The sequence below is a fragment of the Misgurnus anguillicaudatus genome, chromosome 8 (assembly GCF_027580225.2).
Source record: "Misgurnus anguillicaudatus chromosome 8, ASM2758022v2, whole genome shotgun sequence".
Taxonomy (NCBI): domain Eukaryota; kingdom Metazoa; phylum Chordata; class Actinopteri; order Cypriniformes; family Cobitidae; genus Misgurnus; species Misgurnus anguillicaudatus.
In genome coordinates this window covers 10,074,498-10,091,739 of record NC_073344.2, presented here as the reverse complement: position 1 = coordinate 10,091,739, position 17,242 = coordinate 10,074,498, and the positions used below count along the sequence as shown (strand labels likewise).

General features: G+C 35.3%; 1 protein-coding gene across 5 annotated transcripts in view; it reads left to right on the top strand.

The window, feature by feature from the left end:
- Positions 1–17,142, top strand: part of ddr2a (discoidin domain receptor tyrosine kinase 2a) — a 50,666-nt gene extending 33,524 nt beyond the window's left edge. Inside the window, exons 3-17 of one of the 5 annotated variants that reach the window (XM_055213692.2) lie at positions 813–915; positions 1,240–1,471; positions 1,631–1,778; positions 2,561–2,663; positions 4,807–4,990; positions 5,326–5,566; positions 8,214–8,273; positions 9,065–9,177; positions 9,832–10,000; positions 10,968–11,194; positions 12,148–12,275; positions 13,266–13,463; positions 13,555–13,789; positions 14,248–14,397; positions 14,479–17,142. In XM_055213692.2, coding sequence (XP_055069667.1) covers positions 813–915; positions 1,240–1,471; positions 1,631–1,778; positions 2,561–2,663; positions 4,807–4,990; positions 5,326–5,566; positions 8,214–8,273; positions 9,065–9,177; positions 9,832–10,000; positions 10,968–11,194; positions 12,148–12,275; positions 13,266–13,463; positions 13,555–13,789; positions 14,248–14,397; positions 14,479–14,610 — 2,423 coding nt within the window. In that variant the 3' untranslated portion in view covers positions 14,611–17,142. Of the gene's footprint in view, positions 1–812; positions 916–1,239; positions 1,472–1,630; positions 1,779–2,560; positions 2,664–4,806; positions 4,991–5,325; positions 5,567–8,213; positions 8,274–9,013; positions 9,178–9,780; positions 10,001–10,967; positions 11,195–12,147; positions 12,276–13,265; positions 13,464–13,554; positions 13,790–14,247; positions 14,398–14,478 lie in introns of all 5 variants that reach the window. The other 4 variants (XM_055213690.2, XM_055213694.2, XM_055213691.2 and 1 more) reach the window with 4 other exon arrangements.
- Positions 17,143–17,242: the final 100 nt, after the last annotated feature.

Genomic DNA, 17,242 nt, shown 5'->3' with positions numbered 1-17,242 from the left:
TCATTTTTGACAAGAAAAATAACAAATATGCACTTTTAAACCACAACTACTCGTCTAGATCCGGTCGTGATGCGCCAGCGTGACCCCACGCAATACGTCATGACGTCAAGAGCTCACAGAAGACGAACGCGAAACTACGCCTCAGTGTTTACAAGTGTTGAGAAAGAGGACCGCTCCGACGTTGTTGTATGTCGAATGATACTAATTAATGTATTTGTGTCAGTTTATTGTTTACAATGGTCAGCAAATGTGCGTTTCATGTATGTAACACGTGACCTCCCTACGTCACTACGCATTTACGTTAGGTCACACAGGAAAGGACCTAGACAAGAAGTTGTGGTTTAAAAGTGCCTATTTTTTTATTTTTCTTGTCAAAAATGACAATCGTTTTGCTAGATAAGACCCTTATGCCTCGTTTGGGATCGTAGACCTTTGAAACTCCGTTGAAAAAAACTGTTAAGTGTTGAGTTAAGTATTAAATGTTGGGTTCTATTAAAGTCCATTAAAATGAGAAAAATCCTGCAATGTTTTCCTCAAAAAACATAATTTCTTCTTGACTGAACAAAGAAAGACATCAACATTTTGGATGACATGGTGGTGAGTAAATTATCTGGATTTTTTTTTAAGAAAATAGGCTATTCCTTTAATTCATTACAATGTGCTTTGAAATCAAGGCAGCTCAAACATGCATTTTAGTCTGAGACTTGGATACCGCCCCTTAGAGTAATAATGAAGTATTGCATGCATACATGTTGCTAAATAAAACACTGTAATAATTTCTTTAAACACCGTTGTTGTTTTTTTTTTCACAGGTGTATGTCGCTCTCCATTAGGAATGTCTGGAGGGCAGATCTTAGATGAAGACATCTATGCTACCAGTCAGTGGTCCGAATCCACAGCAGCGAAATATGGCAGGTATGAACAAAAACACATGCACGCACGCACACACACACATACACACTGTTTTTATCATGAGCTGCAGGTGATCTTAGCAGGAGCAAACCACTTCTAAGCAAATGTGGGTGGTCTCTTCCTAGCCTCACTAGAATTAGATAATTATGCTCCCACCGTATAATGGTACTACTTTTTCCATCATTTTAATTATTCCCATCAACACTCTTTTCCCTTTCACTTGAGCTATAGAATAGTTTACGATGAAGCAGAAGCCAAAGATTTAACTCATGTGGTGTTGTTCTCATCAATCTAAACCTTAGTGTTATGTTGTTTTGTCTGCGGCAGATTGGACAGTGAGGAAGGCGATGGCGCCTGGTGTCCTGTGATAGCACGAGAACCAGAGACTATGAAGGAGTTCCTGCAGATAGACCTTCATTCTCTGCACTTCATCACTCTGGTGGGTACACAGGGACGTCATGCCGGAGGCATGGGTAATGAGTTTGCCCAGACATACAAGATCAAATACAGTCGTGACGGTAGCCGCTGGATCTCATGGCGCAACAGGCAGGGCAAACAGGTTCGTACTGGAACAGGAACACTCATTAACCATGGATAATTTATAATCATAATAACACAAAATCAATTTGAATTGAAAACAGGTGATGATCTGTATATGTTAAACACTTATAAATCAGGTCAATAGTGTGGGATATCAAAGTGCAGTTCTGTTTTGAAGGTGATTGAGGGGAACAGGAATGCCTATGACATTGTGCTGAAGGACATGGAGCCACCCATCATCGCACGTTTTATCCGCTTCATGCCCGTCATCGATCACTCAATGAACGTTTGCATGCGCGTGGAACTGTATGGCTGTGAGTGGCTCGGTAAGTCTGACTTTACAAAACTAGTCAATCTATTCAGTTAAAAGTTTAGAGAAATGTTTTAATGATTACAGAAGATGAACAGCATAATGTGCCCTTTGTCACATAAAGTCTTCACTGTTTGTATAATTCTGGTTCATGAATGAGTTTGTGTTTATCTTAAGTCTTAAAATAAACCAATACCTCAGACCTCAAGTTATCTTTGTTGGACCTTTAATGAATAACTGTCAAAATGTTACTGTTACCATTCGATAAATCTGGGTTTCTGCTAATACTTTCCATAACTTTAACCTTATTTAAGTGGTTGATGAATCAGATCAATCATGACACAGATGAATCAGATCTTTATATGACTAGTCCCTTAACATCTCCCTGTTTCTCAACAATTTTTCCCTTTCTTGCTATTGCAGTTCCCTTTACAGACTTCAACAAAAACTTACTGGAATTGAAATGGCAACGTCTGAGTCTACAACTAAATTGGTGTGATTTATGCGTTATGTAAAACGCTTTCACAACCTCGGTCACATATGTTAAATCGTGACTCTCTTGAGCTGTTATTTGTCATGTAGAGATAATATGACATCTGTGTCTTAAATAGCAACAGTATGTAAGGGTTACAAAATCTCATAATAGAAAAATTAAGACATATGAGATTTTTGGATTCTATTGCATCATTTATTTTTTCTTATAAAGTTATATTCAGCAAAATTGTATCACATGTGACTATTATTAAACAACTGAATTACAACCGAGTAAATAATAAGCTGATCTACTGTTCTTTCTAGATGGCTTGGTATCATATAATGCTCCAGTTGGTCAGCAGATGACTCTAAATGGACAGTTTGTTTTTCTCAATGATTCTGTGTATGATGGAGCCATGAGTAACAGGTTAGTACAAAATTTATTTACATTAGCCAACTATCCATTTATTATTAATAGGACACTCCACTTTTTTGAAAATAGGCTAATTTTCCAGCTCCCCTAGAGTTAAACATTTGATTTTTACCGTTTTGGAATCCATTCAGCTGATCTCCAGGTCTGGCTGTACCACTTTTTAGTATAGCTTAGCATAATCCATTGAATCCGATTAGACCATTAGCATCGGGCTCAAAAATGACCAACGAGTTGAAAGTTACCGAGAGGACTATTTTTGATCACTGCGTAATATAATTGCGCCTGCGCCAGCCATCACTGAAAAAAATGATTTATTCAGTTTGCTCATTTTTTTGAGGTAAGTGGTTGCAATCAATTAATTTAAGCTACATTTAAACAAAAAAGATTAGTAAAGTAAAATAAAATAAAAAACTTTTGTTTAAATGTAGCAAAATTTAAACTAAAAAATAAATAAAAAATAATAAATAAATAAAAATTATTTATTATTTATTTATTGTGTATAATCAGGAGACACCAATATATCATGTAATATCATTTTTAATTGTAATAGTAAAGTATGAACATTTTATTGTATTTAAAGCCAGGGACAGGAGTTGAAAATTAGCATTTGCTATTAACTTTTATGCTGCATTTTAGTGACAAGCTTGCTTTGAGACTATGTTTGTTTGCATTGTCCATGTTAAATAAATAAAAATGAATGAAAATGAAAATAAATGAAGCTTAAATAAATTGATTGCAACCACTTGATTGCAAATTTAGTAAATTGAATTAATAATTTTTTCAGTGATGATACGGCATCCAATTCCGGCAGAATGAAAGTAGTTCCTAGCCATATCGGCCTAGAAAATGGCGACTTTTAATTTTCCGTCGGAGAGTTAAGTTTAAAATAGGAAAAATATTGAAACTCTTTGGTTATTTTTTAGCGCGATGCTAATGCTCTAATCAGATTCAATGGATTATGCTAAGTTATGCTAAAAGTGGTACCACCGGACCTGAAGTTCGGCTGAATGGATTCCAAAACGGTAAAAATCAAATGTTTAACTCTAGCGGAGCTGGAAAATTTGCCTATTTTCAAAAAAAGTTAACTGTCCCTTTAAGTCATTTGTCATAAATGAGTTGATATACCAAAGTCCCTTTAGGGAAGTCTGCAACGCCTCCGGGCAGTTATGCAAGATTAAAGTCCTATCTCTATCACAACTAAACAACAATTATACCATACCCTTTGTTTCTTAAGCTCACATTTTGCGCTAAAATCACCTTATTCCAGGTGGCATCAGCTACTGTGCATGCACAAGTTGGCAAGCCCCTCCCCCAGATAATCATCGTCAGTCTTTATCGATTGATGATTGGTTCTTTTGTCTGGAAGGTGGGACTGCCATCCCTAAAGTGGCCATTGCTCTTTATTCATAGTAATAGAAGTGCCCAGTCTTGTTACATTTAATATCTTTGGTTATACTTCTTCAGAAAGGCTTCCTGTAAATAATAATATATGGTTACAATAAACATTTTTAGAAATAATGTAAATTATTGTACATTTGGTTTAAATGTAAACTTAGATCTAAATGTCTTTTCCATGGACAACAGAGCAATCTTCCTGACACTGGGAAAATCTGATCCCAGATCAGTTCCATAATACAAACATACTAACTAGGGCTGCTCTGTTATTGCCTGGTTGCTATGGTGACAGCAGGGCGACAGGATGGGAAAGGGTCACAGCGGTAGAAATTGACTCATTGCTCCGTCATTGCCTTCCATGACCCATGAGTGTGTTTGCCTTTGTGTGTGAATGTGTGTGTGAGAGAGACTGAGAACCAGCAGAAGACCACAAAGTAAAACCCCACACATTCACAGTCATTAAACTAACACAAGAGAAACAAGTGTCATTGCTGGAAAAATTATGATGATAATAAAAGTAATATAATGCTGCCATCTAGTGGTGATTTTGGATTGTATACATTTGCTAGTATCCATCATAAAAGAGTATGTTTGGGTTTAAAAGTCTGCAGAAGCTTTTACCATTTTGAAAACAAAGAAAGTTAGTATGTTAAATGAAAAATGTGAGATTTGCAGATTACCAAATGCAATAACATTTTTAATAAAAATCTGCAAAAATGAATTTTTTTGTATTTTATCCCAGTATGACAGAAGGTCTTGGACAACTGACTGATGGTATTTCTGGTTTGGATGACTTCACACACAGCCATGTGTACAATGTCTGGCCTGGATATGACTACGTCGGCTGGACCAATGAGAGCTTTCCCAATGGTTTTGTTGAGATTATGTTTGAGTTCGACCGCACCCGCAACTTCACCACCATGAAGGTATGTAGATTTTTGTGGCTATCATGTTCTGCAGTTTTAGTTTTGTCCTGTTTTTTTATATATATGCCTATTTCATTTATACATACCACAGGAAATGTAGATATATGGTGGCTGTATGTGTTTGTTTTTTTCTGAAATGTCTAAAACAGTCCATGCCTTTGTGTTGTTGCTTTCCTAGTTCCACAATTTCTAAATCTACATTAAATTATGAGGATAAAAGGCCTAATTGACCTGAATCTCAATTTATTGATACTTGTTGAAAGTGGAAACAGCATCATTTTAAACTCTTCTTCAACTTGTCATTTTCAATCCTTTGTAATCCCAATTGGTTTCAGGTACACTGCAACAACATGTTTTCACGAAGGGTGAAGACCTTTCAGAAGGTGGTGTGTTATTTCCGGTCTGAGTCGGACTGGGAGGCCACGCCCATATCGTTCAACCCTGTGATGGACGATGTCAATCCTAGTGCCCGCTTTGTCACCGTGTCTCTCCAGAATCACATGGCCAGTGCTATCAAGTGCCAGTACTACTTTGCTGACATCTGGATGATGTTCAGTGAAATCACCTTCCAGTCAGGTCAGCACATGAAATCTATATGATGCTCCACCATTGAAAAGAATAGTTCACAATTCATGCTGTTATTTTAATAAATTAAAGGGACACTCCACTTTTTTGAAAATATGTTCATTTTCCAGCTCGCCTAGAGTTAAACATTTCATTTTTACCGTTTTGGAATCCATTCAGCTGATCTCCGGGTCTGGCAGTACCACTTTTAGTTTCAATATTTTTCCTATTTAAAGAAAAAGACTCTTCTGTAGTTACATCTTGTACTAAGACCAACGCAGCACCTGAAAATAGTCCCCTGCTATTAAAAATGTAACCAATGGGACTATTTTCGGGCAGTGTGTAATATCATTGCGCCTCCTGCAGCCGTGTTACAGCAGCAACGTCCTTGATTATTACCCCAGAATGAGAGTGTAGTTCCTAGCCATATCGCCTTGAAAATCACAATTTTTAATTTTTTGTCAGTCTTAGTACACGATGTAACTACAGAAGAGTTTTAAATAGGAAAAATATTGAAACTCTTTGGTTATTTTTACCGCGATGCTAATGGTCTAATCTGATTCAATGGATTATGCTATAGGCTAAAAGTGGGACCGCCAGACCTGGAGATCGGCTGAATGAATTCCAAAACGGTAAAAATCAAATGTTTAACTCTAAGGGAGCTGGAAAATGAGCATATATTCAAAAAAGTGGCGTGTCCCTTTAAATACAAGAAGAAAATTTTTGAATCTTTTCATGAAATAGTCCAGCTTTAATAAAGACAAAAAATAACATATTATATAACATATAATAAAATAATAACATATTGACAATAAAATAACAACTTGCTCTGTACGTGCTCTATATTACAAATATTATAAGTCATGTGATACACAAAAAAGATTTGTTGGTTCAACTTAAGTTACCTGGTAAGTTACCTCAACTTTCAAATATTAATTGACTCAGAAAAGTTGTGTAAAAAATTTACTAATGTTAACTAATATGTTTAAGTTGAAGCAACTAAACATTTTAAGGCAACCTAGTAACTTACTTTTTTAAGTTGAACCAAGTTTCATTACAGTGTAGCTTTGTATATGGGTCATTCTACAGAATAGGTGGAATGCGGGTGATGGAAATCTGCTTAAATGAACTTCTTTCAACATACCCAAAACTTCTTTAATAGCATTAATTAACTTGTCAAATCTATGAATCCGCAAAACGGGGAGCTTCATCTATATTTAACTTTTTAATACATTTTAATAAAGAATCCATGAAGTTGTATCTTCAATACCTGAGAAAATGAGAATATAATAATAGATAATGAATATGATAAAACTTATAAACTTGAACATTTTCCTCTTGTTTTGTTTTTATGCTTTTATGTTGGTCAGTTAAAGGAATAGTGCTTAGGAAGTAATCATTAGAGAAGTAATGCCAATGACGGGTAACACCAATGACAATTTACAGATTTTAATGATGTAACAATCACATACTTATTCAGTATAATGTATTTTTATGTAAAGATTTTAACACTCCCAGCTATAAAAAAAAAAAAGAGTAACACTCATGACATCCAAAAAAATCTTATCTCAAAATTCTTAGATATATCATGATATTTTAGACAAATAAAGTCAGGCATCTCACAAACCTTTTGCCTTCCTCCACTGCACTTCTTTCACTGACCTCTTGAGCCAGGAAAATTTTCAAAGGGCTGATGCATTGTTTTAAAATAAAAGTGCTTTGGGTAGGGTAACCCCAATGACATAAATTTGGGGGACAAAGATTTAATTGATATTATTCATATTAATAGTGTATTTTTAGCATTTCAGTGTTGTAGTAAATTCATACAGGGTTAAAGGTGAATGTAAATTTGATTTGTTTTATAAAAAACATGGTTTTAAATAATAAGTACACAGTTCAACTTCCATGTATGATCAAAGGGACAGGGCAATTTTCAGGACCAGAAATTTAAAAATAAGTTTAAAGAAGGGGAAAAAATAAATTAATTAAATAAACTCTTTCATCATTTTAAGGACAGTCTATATTTTTATAAATAGATATCATTATGGGATTATTGGGTCAAATTAAATGATTAAGGGGTCTGCAAAAGCAAGGGACAAGCATTTCCCCCTTTTTTGTAGAATGACCCATGGAATATACTTATATGTTTTTATTATTATTTACTATTAATCTTACCTTGAGATGTTAGTTTAAAAATTGTTCTGAACTGATAGTTAAGTACATGTTCAAAATGTATGGTTAGACCTAAGGATTGTGAATAAGTTGTTCAGTCAAACTCATGAACAGGATTAACCGGTTCACATTCAATTTACTCATATAGGGGTGGTTTCCCGGACAGGGATTAGTTTAAAACAGGACTAGACCTTAGTTTAATTAGGAAATAACTAGTTTTAACAAACATGCCTTACTAAAAACATTACTGGGGTGCATTTTGAGGTAAAACAAAGGGCACTAATTTATTTTAAGATATGTCAGTGTAAGTTGTTTTCAGTTTGGACAGCTCTTACATTTATTTTATTCTAGGACTAGTCTAATCCCTATCTGGGAAACCGCCCCTAAATGATTGTGGCCCAGGTGATTCTTGGGTTAAAAGCTCCTTGTCCAAATGATTTTACAACTACACACTCATCCTCATTGTTTGAACACACTGTGATTTCAGATACGGCGATGTACAACACAACGCTGCCTCCGATCCCTCCTTCCATCAGCAGTCAGCCAGGTCAGATTAACTGTTTCTGATTCAGTGATTTGTTGAGGATCAGCAGGTTTTATTGTCTCCCTGCAGTCAATAATTGTATCAGTTAAAACTCATCTTTGAGCATTACAATAGCACATATAAATGTTTTACTTGTCACAGTAATTTGGTCATGCTTTAAAACAGCTTGAATGTAACTCTACACCATTGTCTCATTTAAAAGACGCGGATCTATGAATATGCAAATTAGTCCCCGCCTCTACCTATTCCCACAGCACGGACCATAGATATGAATGTGCGAATAAGGGTGCGTTATATACAAGGGGCAACCTTCCGATCTCTCTGATGAAGCCAATACGGAAGTGACTTAAACTGAATTCCATGTAAATAGATGCTACATTTGACAGTTTCAGACAGAAAACTGCTAAATTCGGTTTCACACAATGCATACGTGAACTGCACATTTGCAGCACTAATCTTTTATGCGGCATCCATACATAACATCTATGACTCAAACTACTGATCCACACGTTCAACTTTGTTGATGTAATTGGTTACATGTGTGTGACGTTGGAAACCAAGGCAATTTTTAAACCGCGGGAACCATCTCCAATTTTATGGAGAAAATACTCAACAATGGTGCAGAATGATGCATTTGCACAGGGGTTGTCTTAAAGCATATTAAAAACATCACAACAACATAAAAGGGGGACTTTAAAATATAAAATCTTTTTATCAGATCTGGAGTGTCATGTCATCAACAGGTTATCTTCTCTCTATCCCCTTCTCAGGGGATGATCCCACCCACAAAGTAGATGACAGCAACACCCGGATTTTGATTGGCTGCTTGGTTGCCATCATCTTCATCTTAGTGGCTATTATTGTTATTATTCTATGGAGACAAGTGTGGCAAAAGATGCTTGAGAAGGTGAGAGGAACTTAAGTCAGGTTTTTGTAAACAGATTCATATAACTATGTATATATAGGTTTATGAATCCATGAAAGTTTTTGGTCAAAATCCACATAACTTTAAAAATTATGGGCAATAATAGTAAAAAATTGTATGTAATAGTAAAAAAGATACAAGGTAAAATATAATATTTATATTTTTATTAAAATATAATATTTATAATATATATATTTTTACTATTGTTAGATGATTGGAGAAATCAATTTTTGTAGAATTCCACAGATTTTTCCTCAAAATCAGCATATAAAATTCTAGGAAAAAAGTCCAGAGATTGTGTCTGGGCCTAAAATTAACTTCAGTCCTCAGTTAAACTGTGACTCCATATGATGTCATTGTCTCTGAATGTTCCCATATGAAAATCATGCCTATGAATTTCCACTCTGTGCCAGACTTTGCAAAAAATACAGCGAAAAAGAATAAGGAAAAACTGCATTTGAGGAGAAATCATAATTATTGTTATTGCATGACCCCTGAAATGATGTGCAGTGTGAATATATGATTGACAATAAATAAAGAAGCAAGCTATTAGCAAACTTCTTCACTAAACATCCTACATTCCAGGTGTCTCGGAGGATGCTGGACGATGAACTAACTGCTAGTCTGTCAATACAGAGTGAGACCTTCACATATAACAACAACAACAACAACACTTCCTCAGTGTCCATCGAGCAAGAGTCAAACTCCGCTTATGAGCGCATCTTCCCTCTGGGACCCGACTACCAGGAGCCTTCACGCTTGGTCCGCAAACTTCCAGAGTTCTCACAAACATCAGAGGATGTTGGTGAGTTCAAGGCTCGCTTTGAATTTCATGGATACATTTAAACTTAACATGAGATTAACTTATTTAAATGCTTAAAACAGTAATTTTTACCATCTTATTCTCACAAAGACAAACAAGCATTGCTAACAAGTGTCATTGCTGTATTGACAACTTACAGCATGCTGAAAGTTTTGTAATCTATTTAAAGACATATCATGAAAATTAGATTTTTTCCATGTTTAAGTGCTATAATTGTGTCCCCAGTGCATCTATCAAGATAGAAAATGTGTAAAAGATTAACCCAGTAACTTAGTTTTGGTAAACCATTCTCGGCAAGCATGTGAAAAAATAGCTCATTGAAATTTTGCTCTTCTTGTGATGTCAGAAGGGGATAAAACCGCCCCTTAATCTGCACTATCCAACCACAGCACTGCCATTTAGTGCAGAGATCAACTCATTTGCATTTAAAAGGACACCCCCAAAACTCCACATTCTTGCTCATACCTACAAAGTGGCAATTTTAACGTGCTATAATGAATTATCTGTATGATATTTTGAGCTAAAATTTCACAAATGTACTCTGGGGACAGCAAAGGATCTCTTGACAGAAATGCAATGTACTATACATAACTATAATATCAGTGGTGTATAAAGACATTTCATAATGAACCGGTATGTTTTTATTACCTTACAAAGAGACGTTTTTATACACATATACAGAGGGTCACCTTACATTCAAGTCGCCATTTTGTGCCACCATGTTTCTACAGAAGCCTTTAGCAGACAAACTTTTTTTTACAAAGTTGTCTCCAATGATGACATATTTGTCTGTGACGACTTCCGTAGCTTTCATGTGTTTTAAAAGCGAGGAGTGAGCCGTGGACTGAGACGTTGGTTGCAATTCGCAACCTCACCACTAGATGTAGCTAGAATTTACACACTGCACCTTTAAAAGATGTGTTTATAGATGTGTACAACTTTTCTGCAGCATCAACCAGTACAGCTTCCAAGTCTCCACCGGCGAGCGCACAAGATGGTGTTCCTCATTACGCCGAAGCTGACATTGTCAACCTGCAGGGTGTGACAGGAGGCAACACTTATGCTGTTCCTGCCCTCACCATGGACCTGCTGTCAGGGAAGGATGTTGCTGTGGAAGAGTTTCCACGGAAACTACTCACCTTTAAAGAAAAATTGGGAGAGGGGCAGTTTGGAGAGGTCTGTTTTTGAGAATTTTAATACATTTGATCTCTGTTTTGATAAATGTGACCAAGTCTGTGAAAACCCAACCGAAGTCACTTTTTTACACAATGTAAAGAACATTCTGTGAAAACCGAATCCTGATATCTTCAATATAAAACATGGACCTGAAACAATTGGGATTGTTGAAACTGACAAGTGGCCTGGATTTTACAGACAGGGTCCTAGGGCTGTCAAAAGATTTATCGCGATTAATCGTATACAAAATAAAAGTTTGTTTTTGCATAACATATGTGTGTGCACTGTGTGTGTAATTATTTTGTATATATAGGTACAGTGTGTAATTTTAGAAGGATCTCTTGACAGAAATGCAAATAATATTTAAAACTATATTATCAGGGGTGTATAAAGACCTTTCATAATGAACCGTTATGTGTTTATTATCTTAGAATAAGACGTTTTTATCTACATACACGGGGGGTCCCCTTACATGGAAGTCGCCATTTTGTGCCGCTATGTTTCTATACAGAAGCCCTTAATGGACAAACTTTTTTACTAAGTTGTTTCCAATGATGTCATGTTTGTCCGGTGGCGGCTACTGTAGCTTTTCTATGTGTTTCAAAAGCGATAGATGAGCAGTTCACTTAGCCGTTGGTTGCAGTTCACAACCTCACCACTAGATGCCACTAAAATTTACACACTGTATGTATATAGTTTTTAATCGATATATAATATAATATAAAATATATCAAAATCTGCATGTTTGGTATTTATATATACAAAATAATCACACAAAATGCACACACATATGTTATGCAAAAAAACTTTTATTTTGTATGTGATTAATCGCTTTTGAAAGTCCTATCGTTTTGCTTTGATTTCTTTGTAGTGGTTTTTAAGTAATACTATGAATGATTTTTAAACAAATATAAAATATAAAAATAATTTATGGCTGTTTTATGTGTTGCCAGGTACATTTGTGTGAAGCAGAAGGAATGCAAGATTTTATGGATGAGGACTTCTCCTTCGACGTCATTGAAAACCAAACAGTGCTCGTAGCTGTTAAGATGCTTAGAGCAGATGCTAATAAAAACGCAAGGTTTGCCAAAGCAAACGTCACAGTCATTGACCTTTTAAATAAAATAGCAAATATATTTATCCCTTTAACTGGCGCAGCCCTTTTTTTGGCATTTGGCACCCCAACTCTGGCATTTCTTAGTCTAGAAGCCTAACTTTGGTCTTGTTTTAAAGAAGACACTTTAAAAAAAATCACGGAAGTGTCTCAAGGTGAAAATATAAATTGTAAAAAAAAATTGTTATAGCAGTTTAAATTTATTGTAATAAATAAAATTATTGCAATATAGTATATATATATTTATACATAAAATTATCACAAAAAATTTGTAAACTAATAAATTACGGTCACTGTGTTATTATTACTGCTAAAAGGTTTTGAAATATAAAAACTACTGTATTTTCTGGACTATAAGTTGCTCTGGAGTATAAGTCGCATCAGTCAAAAAATGTGTCATGAAGAGGAAAAAACATAAAAGTCGCACTGGACTATAAGTCGCATTTATTTAGAAAATTATTATTTTTTGGGGGGGCATTTTGTTTGTTAAGTCTTTCTTCGTTATCTTTAAGTTAATGTTTCAGTTAACAGTTTTTTTCAGGGGTAGGCTACAGGGGCAACATATAGCGCCCTCTCGTGGCTGTAGATGGTAATGTTTACCTTTGGTTCATGTTAGTCAGTATGATTTAATTTTGACATATAAGTCGCACCTGACTATAAGTCGCAGGACCCGCCAAACTATGAAGAAAGTGTGACTTCCGGAAAATGCGGTACTTTCTGAGACCTTTCCAACAATATATAGTTATATAGTTATGGTCGTGATATATTAACAATCAAATGCAAAACATTAAAGTAAACTCAGGTGTCCCACTCATGGGACCGCGCCAGTTAACGGTTAGCCAAAAAAAAGCAACTTACTGATCAAAATGTATTCTGACCTTGATGATCCACAATAGTAAACTCCATATACATTTAGCCTCAACCAGATTGCCGTAGCTTCTCATTTGTGCTTTACAGGAATGATTTCTTGAAGGAGATAAAGATCATGTCACGGTTGAAAGACCCCAACATTATCCGGCTCCTGGCGGTGTGTATGAGCTCTGATCCTCTGTGTATGATCACAGAGTACATGGAGAACGGAGACCTCAATCAGTTCCTGTCTCGCCATGAACCCGAAGGCATGATCGCTTTACTCAGCAATGCTCCAACTGTCAGGTTGATATCAAACTGCATTAATTCTTACAGTCACAAGCAAAACATCTGCTAACAACATAAAAGTCTAATCGTAATTGTATGTCTTTTTCAGCTACAGTAACCTACACCACATGGTCACACAGATCGCATCAGGCATGAAGTATCTCTCCTCACTAAACTTTGTGCATCGGGATTTGGCCACCCGCAACTGCCTAGTGGGGAAGAACTACACGATCAAGATCGCAGACTTTGGCATGAGCAGGAACCTGTATAGTGGAGACTACTACCGCATCCAGGGAAGAGCTGTACTGCCTATCCGCTGGATGTCCTGGGAGAGCATTCTTCTGGTCAGACACATGTATCTAAGCTAGACAAAGAATAAATCATAGCAGGTGTTTTTAAAGTGGATTGTCAGAAAAAAATGTTCAGGAATGGTCCCATGCAAACACTGGGTCCTTACCCTTTATAAAGGTCCCAATATGTACAAAATAGTTAGGTATTTGGTACCTTTGACATGCTAATATGCACTCTGTGGTACCAGTATGTACTCTGAGGTACTAAAATGAAGTCTTTAGGTACAAAGGCCGCCCCAGTGACAGCTTGGGACCAATTTTTTCTGACAGTTTTTCCTGATGGATACACAAGAGTTACATTCTGTTTAATTTAGTTAATACATTTTAATGTAGGAGGGACCATAAAGCCATAATCTGAACTTTAGAAAAAACTTTAAAAAGTTTTACTTGATTAAATCGCTGACCCCATCTGAAGACCCTCTACTCTAAATAAAACGTTTTATCTTCTGCAGGGAAAATTCACGACATCCAGTGATGTATGGGCTTTTGGAGTGACTCTTTGGGAAATGCTCACCTTTTGCAAAGAGCAGCCATACTCACAGCTATCAGACGAGCAGGTCATTGAAAACACAGGGGAGTTCTTTCGGGATCAAAGGAGACAGGTACAAAAATGTTTTTATTTATCCATGCCACATCTACAGCTGATTTCATTCCAGTAACATTGCATATATTCCTATCATCAGATATACTTGCCCCAGCCACCAATGTGTCCCGACCCCATCTACAAGGTCATGTTGAGCTGCTGGAACAGGAACACCAAAGAGCGTCCATCCTTCCAAGAGATTCATTGCACCCTAATGGAGTGCAAGCCATAGTGTTCATTTATGTGCCAACCATGGCACTCCCATAGACTTTAAGTGTGCCCACAGGACTCCAATCAACCGCACCACCATAGGCCTTTATCTTCCCATAGTCAAAGAGATCACAATCCATCATTCTTCTGTAGAAGTTTCATTGTGAGTAAGCAAAGGCAAACTGGTATATATTGTACAAATAAATTGTACAGTTTTTTTTAATCCCCTAACTGAATGGCTTTGGTTGGCATGCAATAAATAGGCAGGACTATAGCAATAATTTAAGGCAGAATAATTTTCTTCAAATACACTTTTCTATTGAATAAAAGGAATCTTAGGAAGGAATATAAAAGTAAATAAGACGACACAAACAGTCATTGGCAATTAATGTGCCTTATGTGATTATTTCCATGTTGTTTTCAGTGTGTTTAAGCCGAAGACAGCTTGAATGTAAATATAAAGGCATTTTAAATGACATTCAGATTTACTTTAGGGTTTTATGTTGAGGTACTAACGTTTGTGTATATGTTCATCTCATTTATTAAAAATTTACATTTTTGTTATTTTAATTTTTCGTTGTAGTAAGCTTATGAAACACTTTCAAACAAGTGGATAAACAGACACAGAAGTAAATGTATCTGTTTTAAGTTCAGTACAGTAGGCTATATAAAATCAATTCATAAGCTTTAAATTGGTCAACAGATTTGTCTGAATTTTGTATTCTGCAACTACCTATATGTTGTGTTGATATTTAAATGTATTGCATTGCATAAGTGTGCTTAAACTCTGTTGCTTTTCTTCTTGTTATTCTAAAGAATTCTGTTTAATGAAATTAGTGATTATTTAAATTGTAATATTGACATTTGTGTCTTTTCCTTTTATTTTTTTGGTCAAGTCTGAGTCAAGACCAAGGACAGAGATCGAGTGTTGAGTTCAAAACCACATCCAGCTTTATCTGGACTCTGACTCGACACTCGATCTTTGCACTGTGAGAGGTGCTTTGCTGCTGTAAAATGTTTTGTTGAATCAACTCAGATTAATATGGAGCCCCTGAGGGGACATGGAGCAAAAATTAAATAAAGTTTCGTTTCGCGTGCACACGTGAAACTTTCACGCGCGCACGCAAAACGAAACTATTTAAAAAAATCTGCACATGAAGGTTTCGCGTGAGCACATGAAAGTTTCGCGTGAGCACGCAAAAGTTTACTCCAATGTCACCTCAGGCGCTCTGTAGTTTTACAAGTCATGTCAACAGAGATGAGTTGTCACAACTTATAAAATATAGTTGAGAAAAGTCAACATAATTTTATAAGTTATAACAACTCACCTGTAGTTATAACAACTTACCTCTAGTCAAGATAAATAATAGTAAGTTGAAATGACTTGTAAATCCGAGTTGATTCAACAAAAATTTGGGGCAGCAAAGTATTTTTTACAATGTGTTCTTGGTTTGAGTTGGACTCGACTCCAAAACAACGGTTGCATAAAAACATTTAATATCTGACATTTCAGCGTTTTCATTTTTATTTAAAAAAGCTATGAATTTACATCATTCTTTTAAAGAATTGACATATTTGCATGAACCTGGATGAAATCCAATGTAGTTGTTATTTCAGAATTTCACATTTTTTATGTTTTGTTTGTCCTTTACTTCATTTGTAATATTATTTTCAAAGTAGACCAAAGGGAGATTATAACATCATTTGAGTATCTATTGAAACTATGAAAATAGGCTTATTTTAAAGCTGTCTTATTTTTTATATCAGAGTGCATTCAAGGTGGTGCTGATGAATTGCTTATGTTATGTTGGATAAATACTGGATTTGTAATGATCAGATGCACTATGATGGTTTACAGTATGTCATGATATGGCTTTGCATGTGAAATGTGCTGTAAATGGGATACTTTGAAATATCATTTGCAGGTAATGTGTAAATTGTATACTTGTAAATCTTTTTGTAAGGTATATGACTATAAAATTGTGCACCTTTTGTTGTCAGTTGAGATACCTGCCATATGATCTAGTTGTGGGTATAAAAGTTTCTGGCAATAGCCTATGTACAGCTGAATTTTACATTCTTGACATGACTTATTAAGTTGAATTATAGATATGCCTTTTCTTTTCATGCACTTTTAGTGTTTCATTAGCTTGTTTTCATAAAAACTGTTTCTCACTGACTGAAATAATCAAATCATCATTCATATATAAAATAGCATAGCCCTTTCTTAGGCTTTGAAGTTATCAAATTATTGCAAATATGCAGCATACATGTATCATATTTTCTGTATTTGACAATGAAGGGAAAAAGAACTGGACCTCTTTTGTTCAAAATATCCTGCATTTTTTTTCTTTTAATTTTTTAATAATTGGATTCTGTTTTTGTATTTGTCTAAATTAAACTTTGTGCGGTACTCTTTTTTATTATTCTTTTATGATTTAATAGCATTGTACATGTTAGGGAACTGTACATATGATAATAAATTGATTAATCTTTAAAATTGTTATCTAGACATTTTGAAATAATAAAATATCTCATTCCATACTGACAGAAACTGACAGTTTTTTCACTATTAAATGCGTTTATTTGTATGTATGAAAAATTATTGTTCACGAAATACAGTTAAGCTATAAGTTTAGCCTATCGAAAAAATA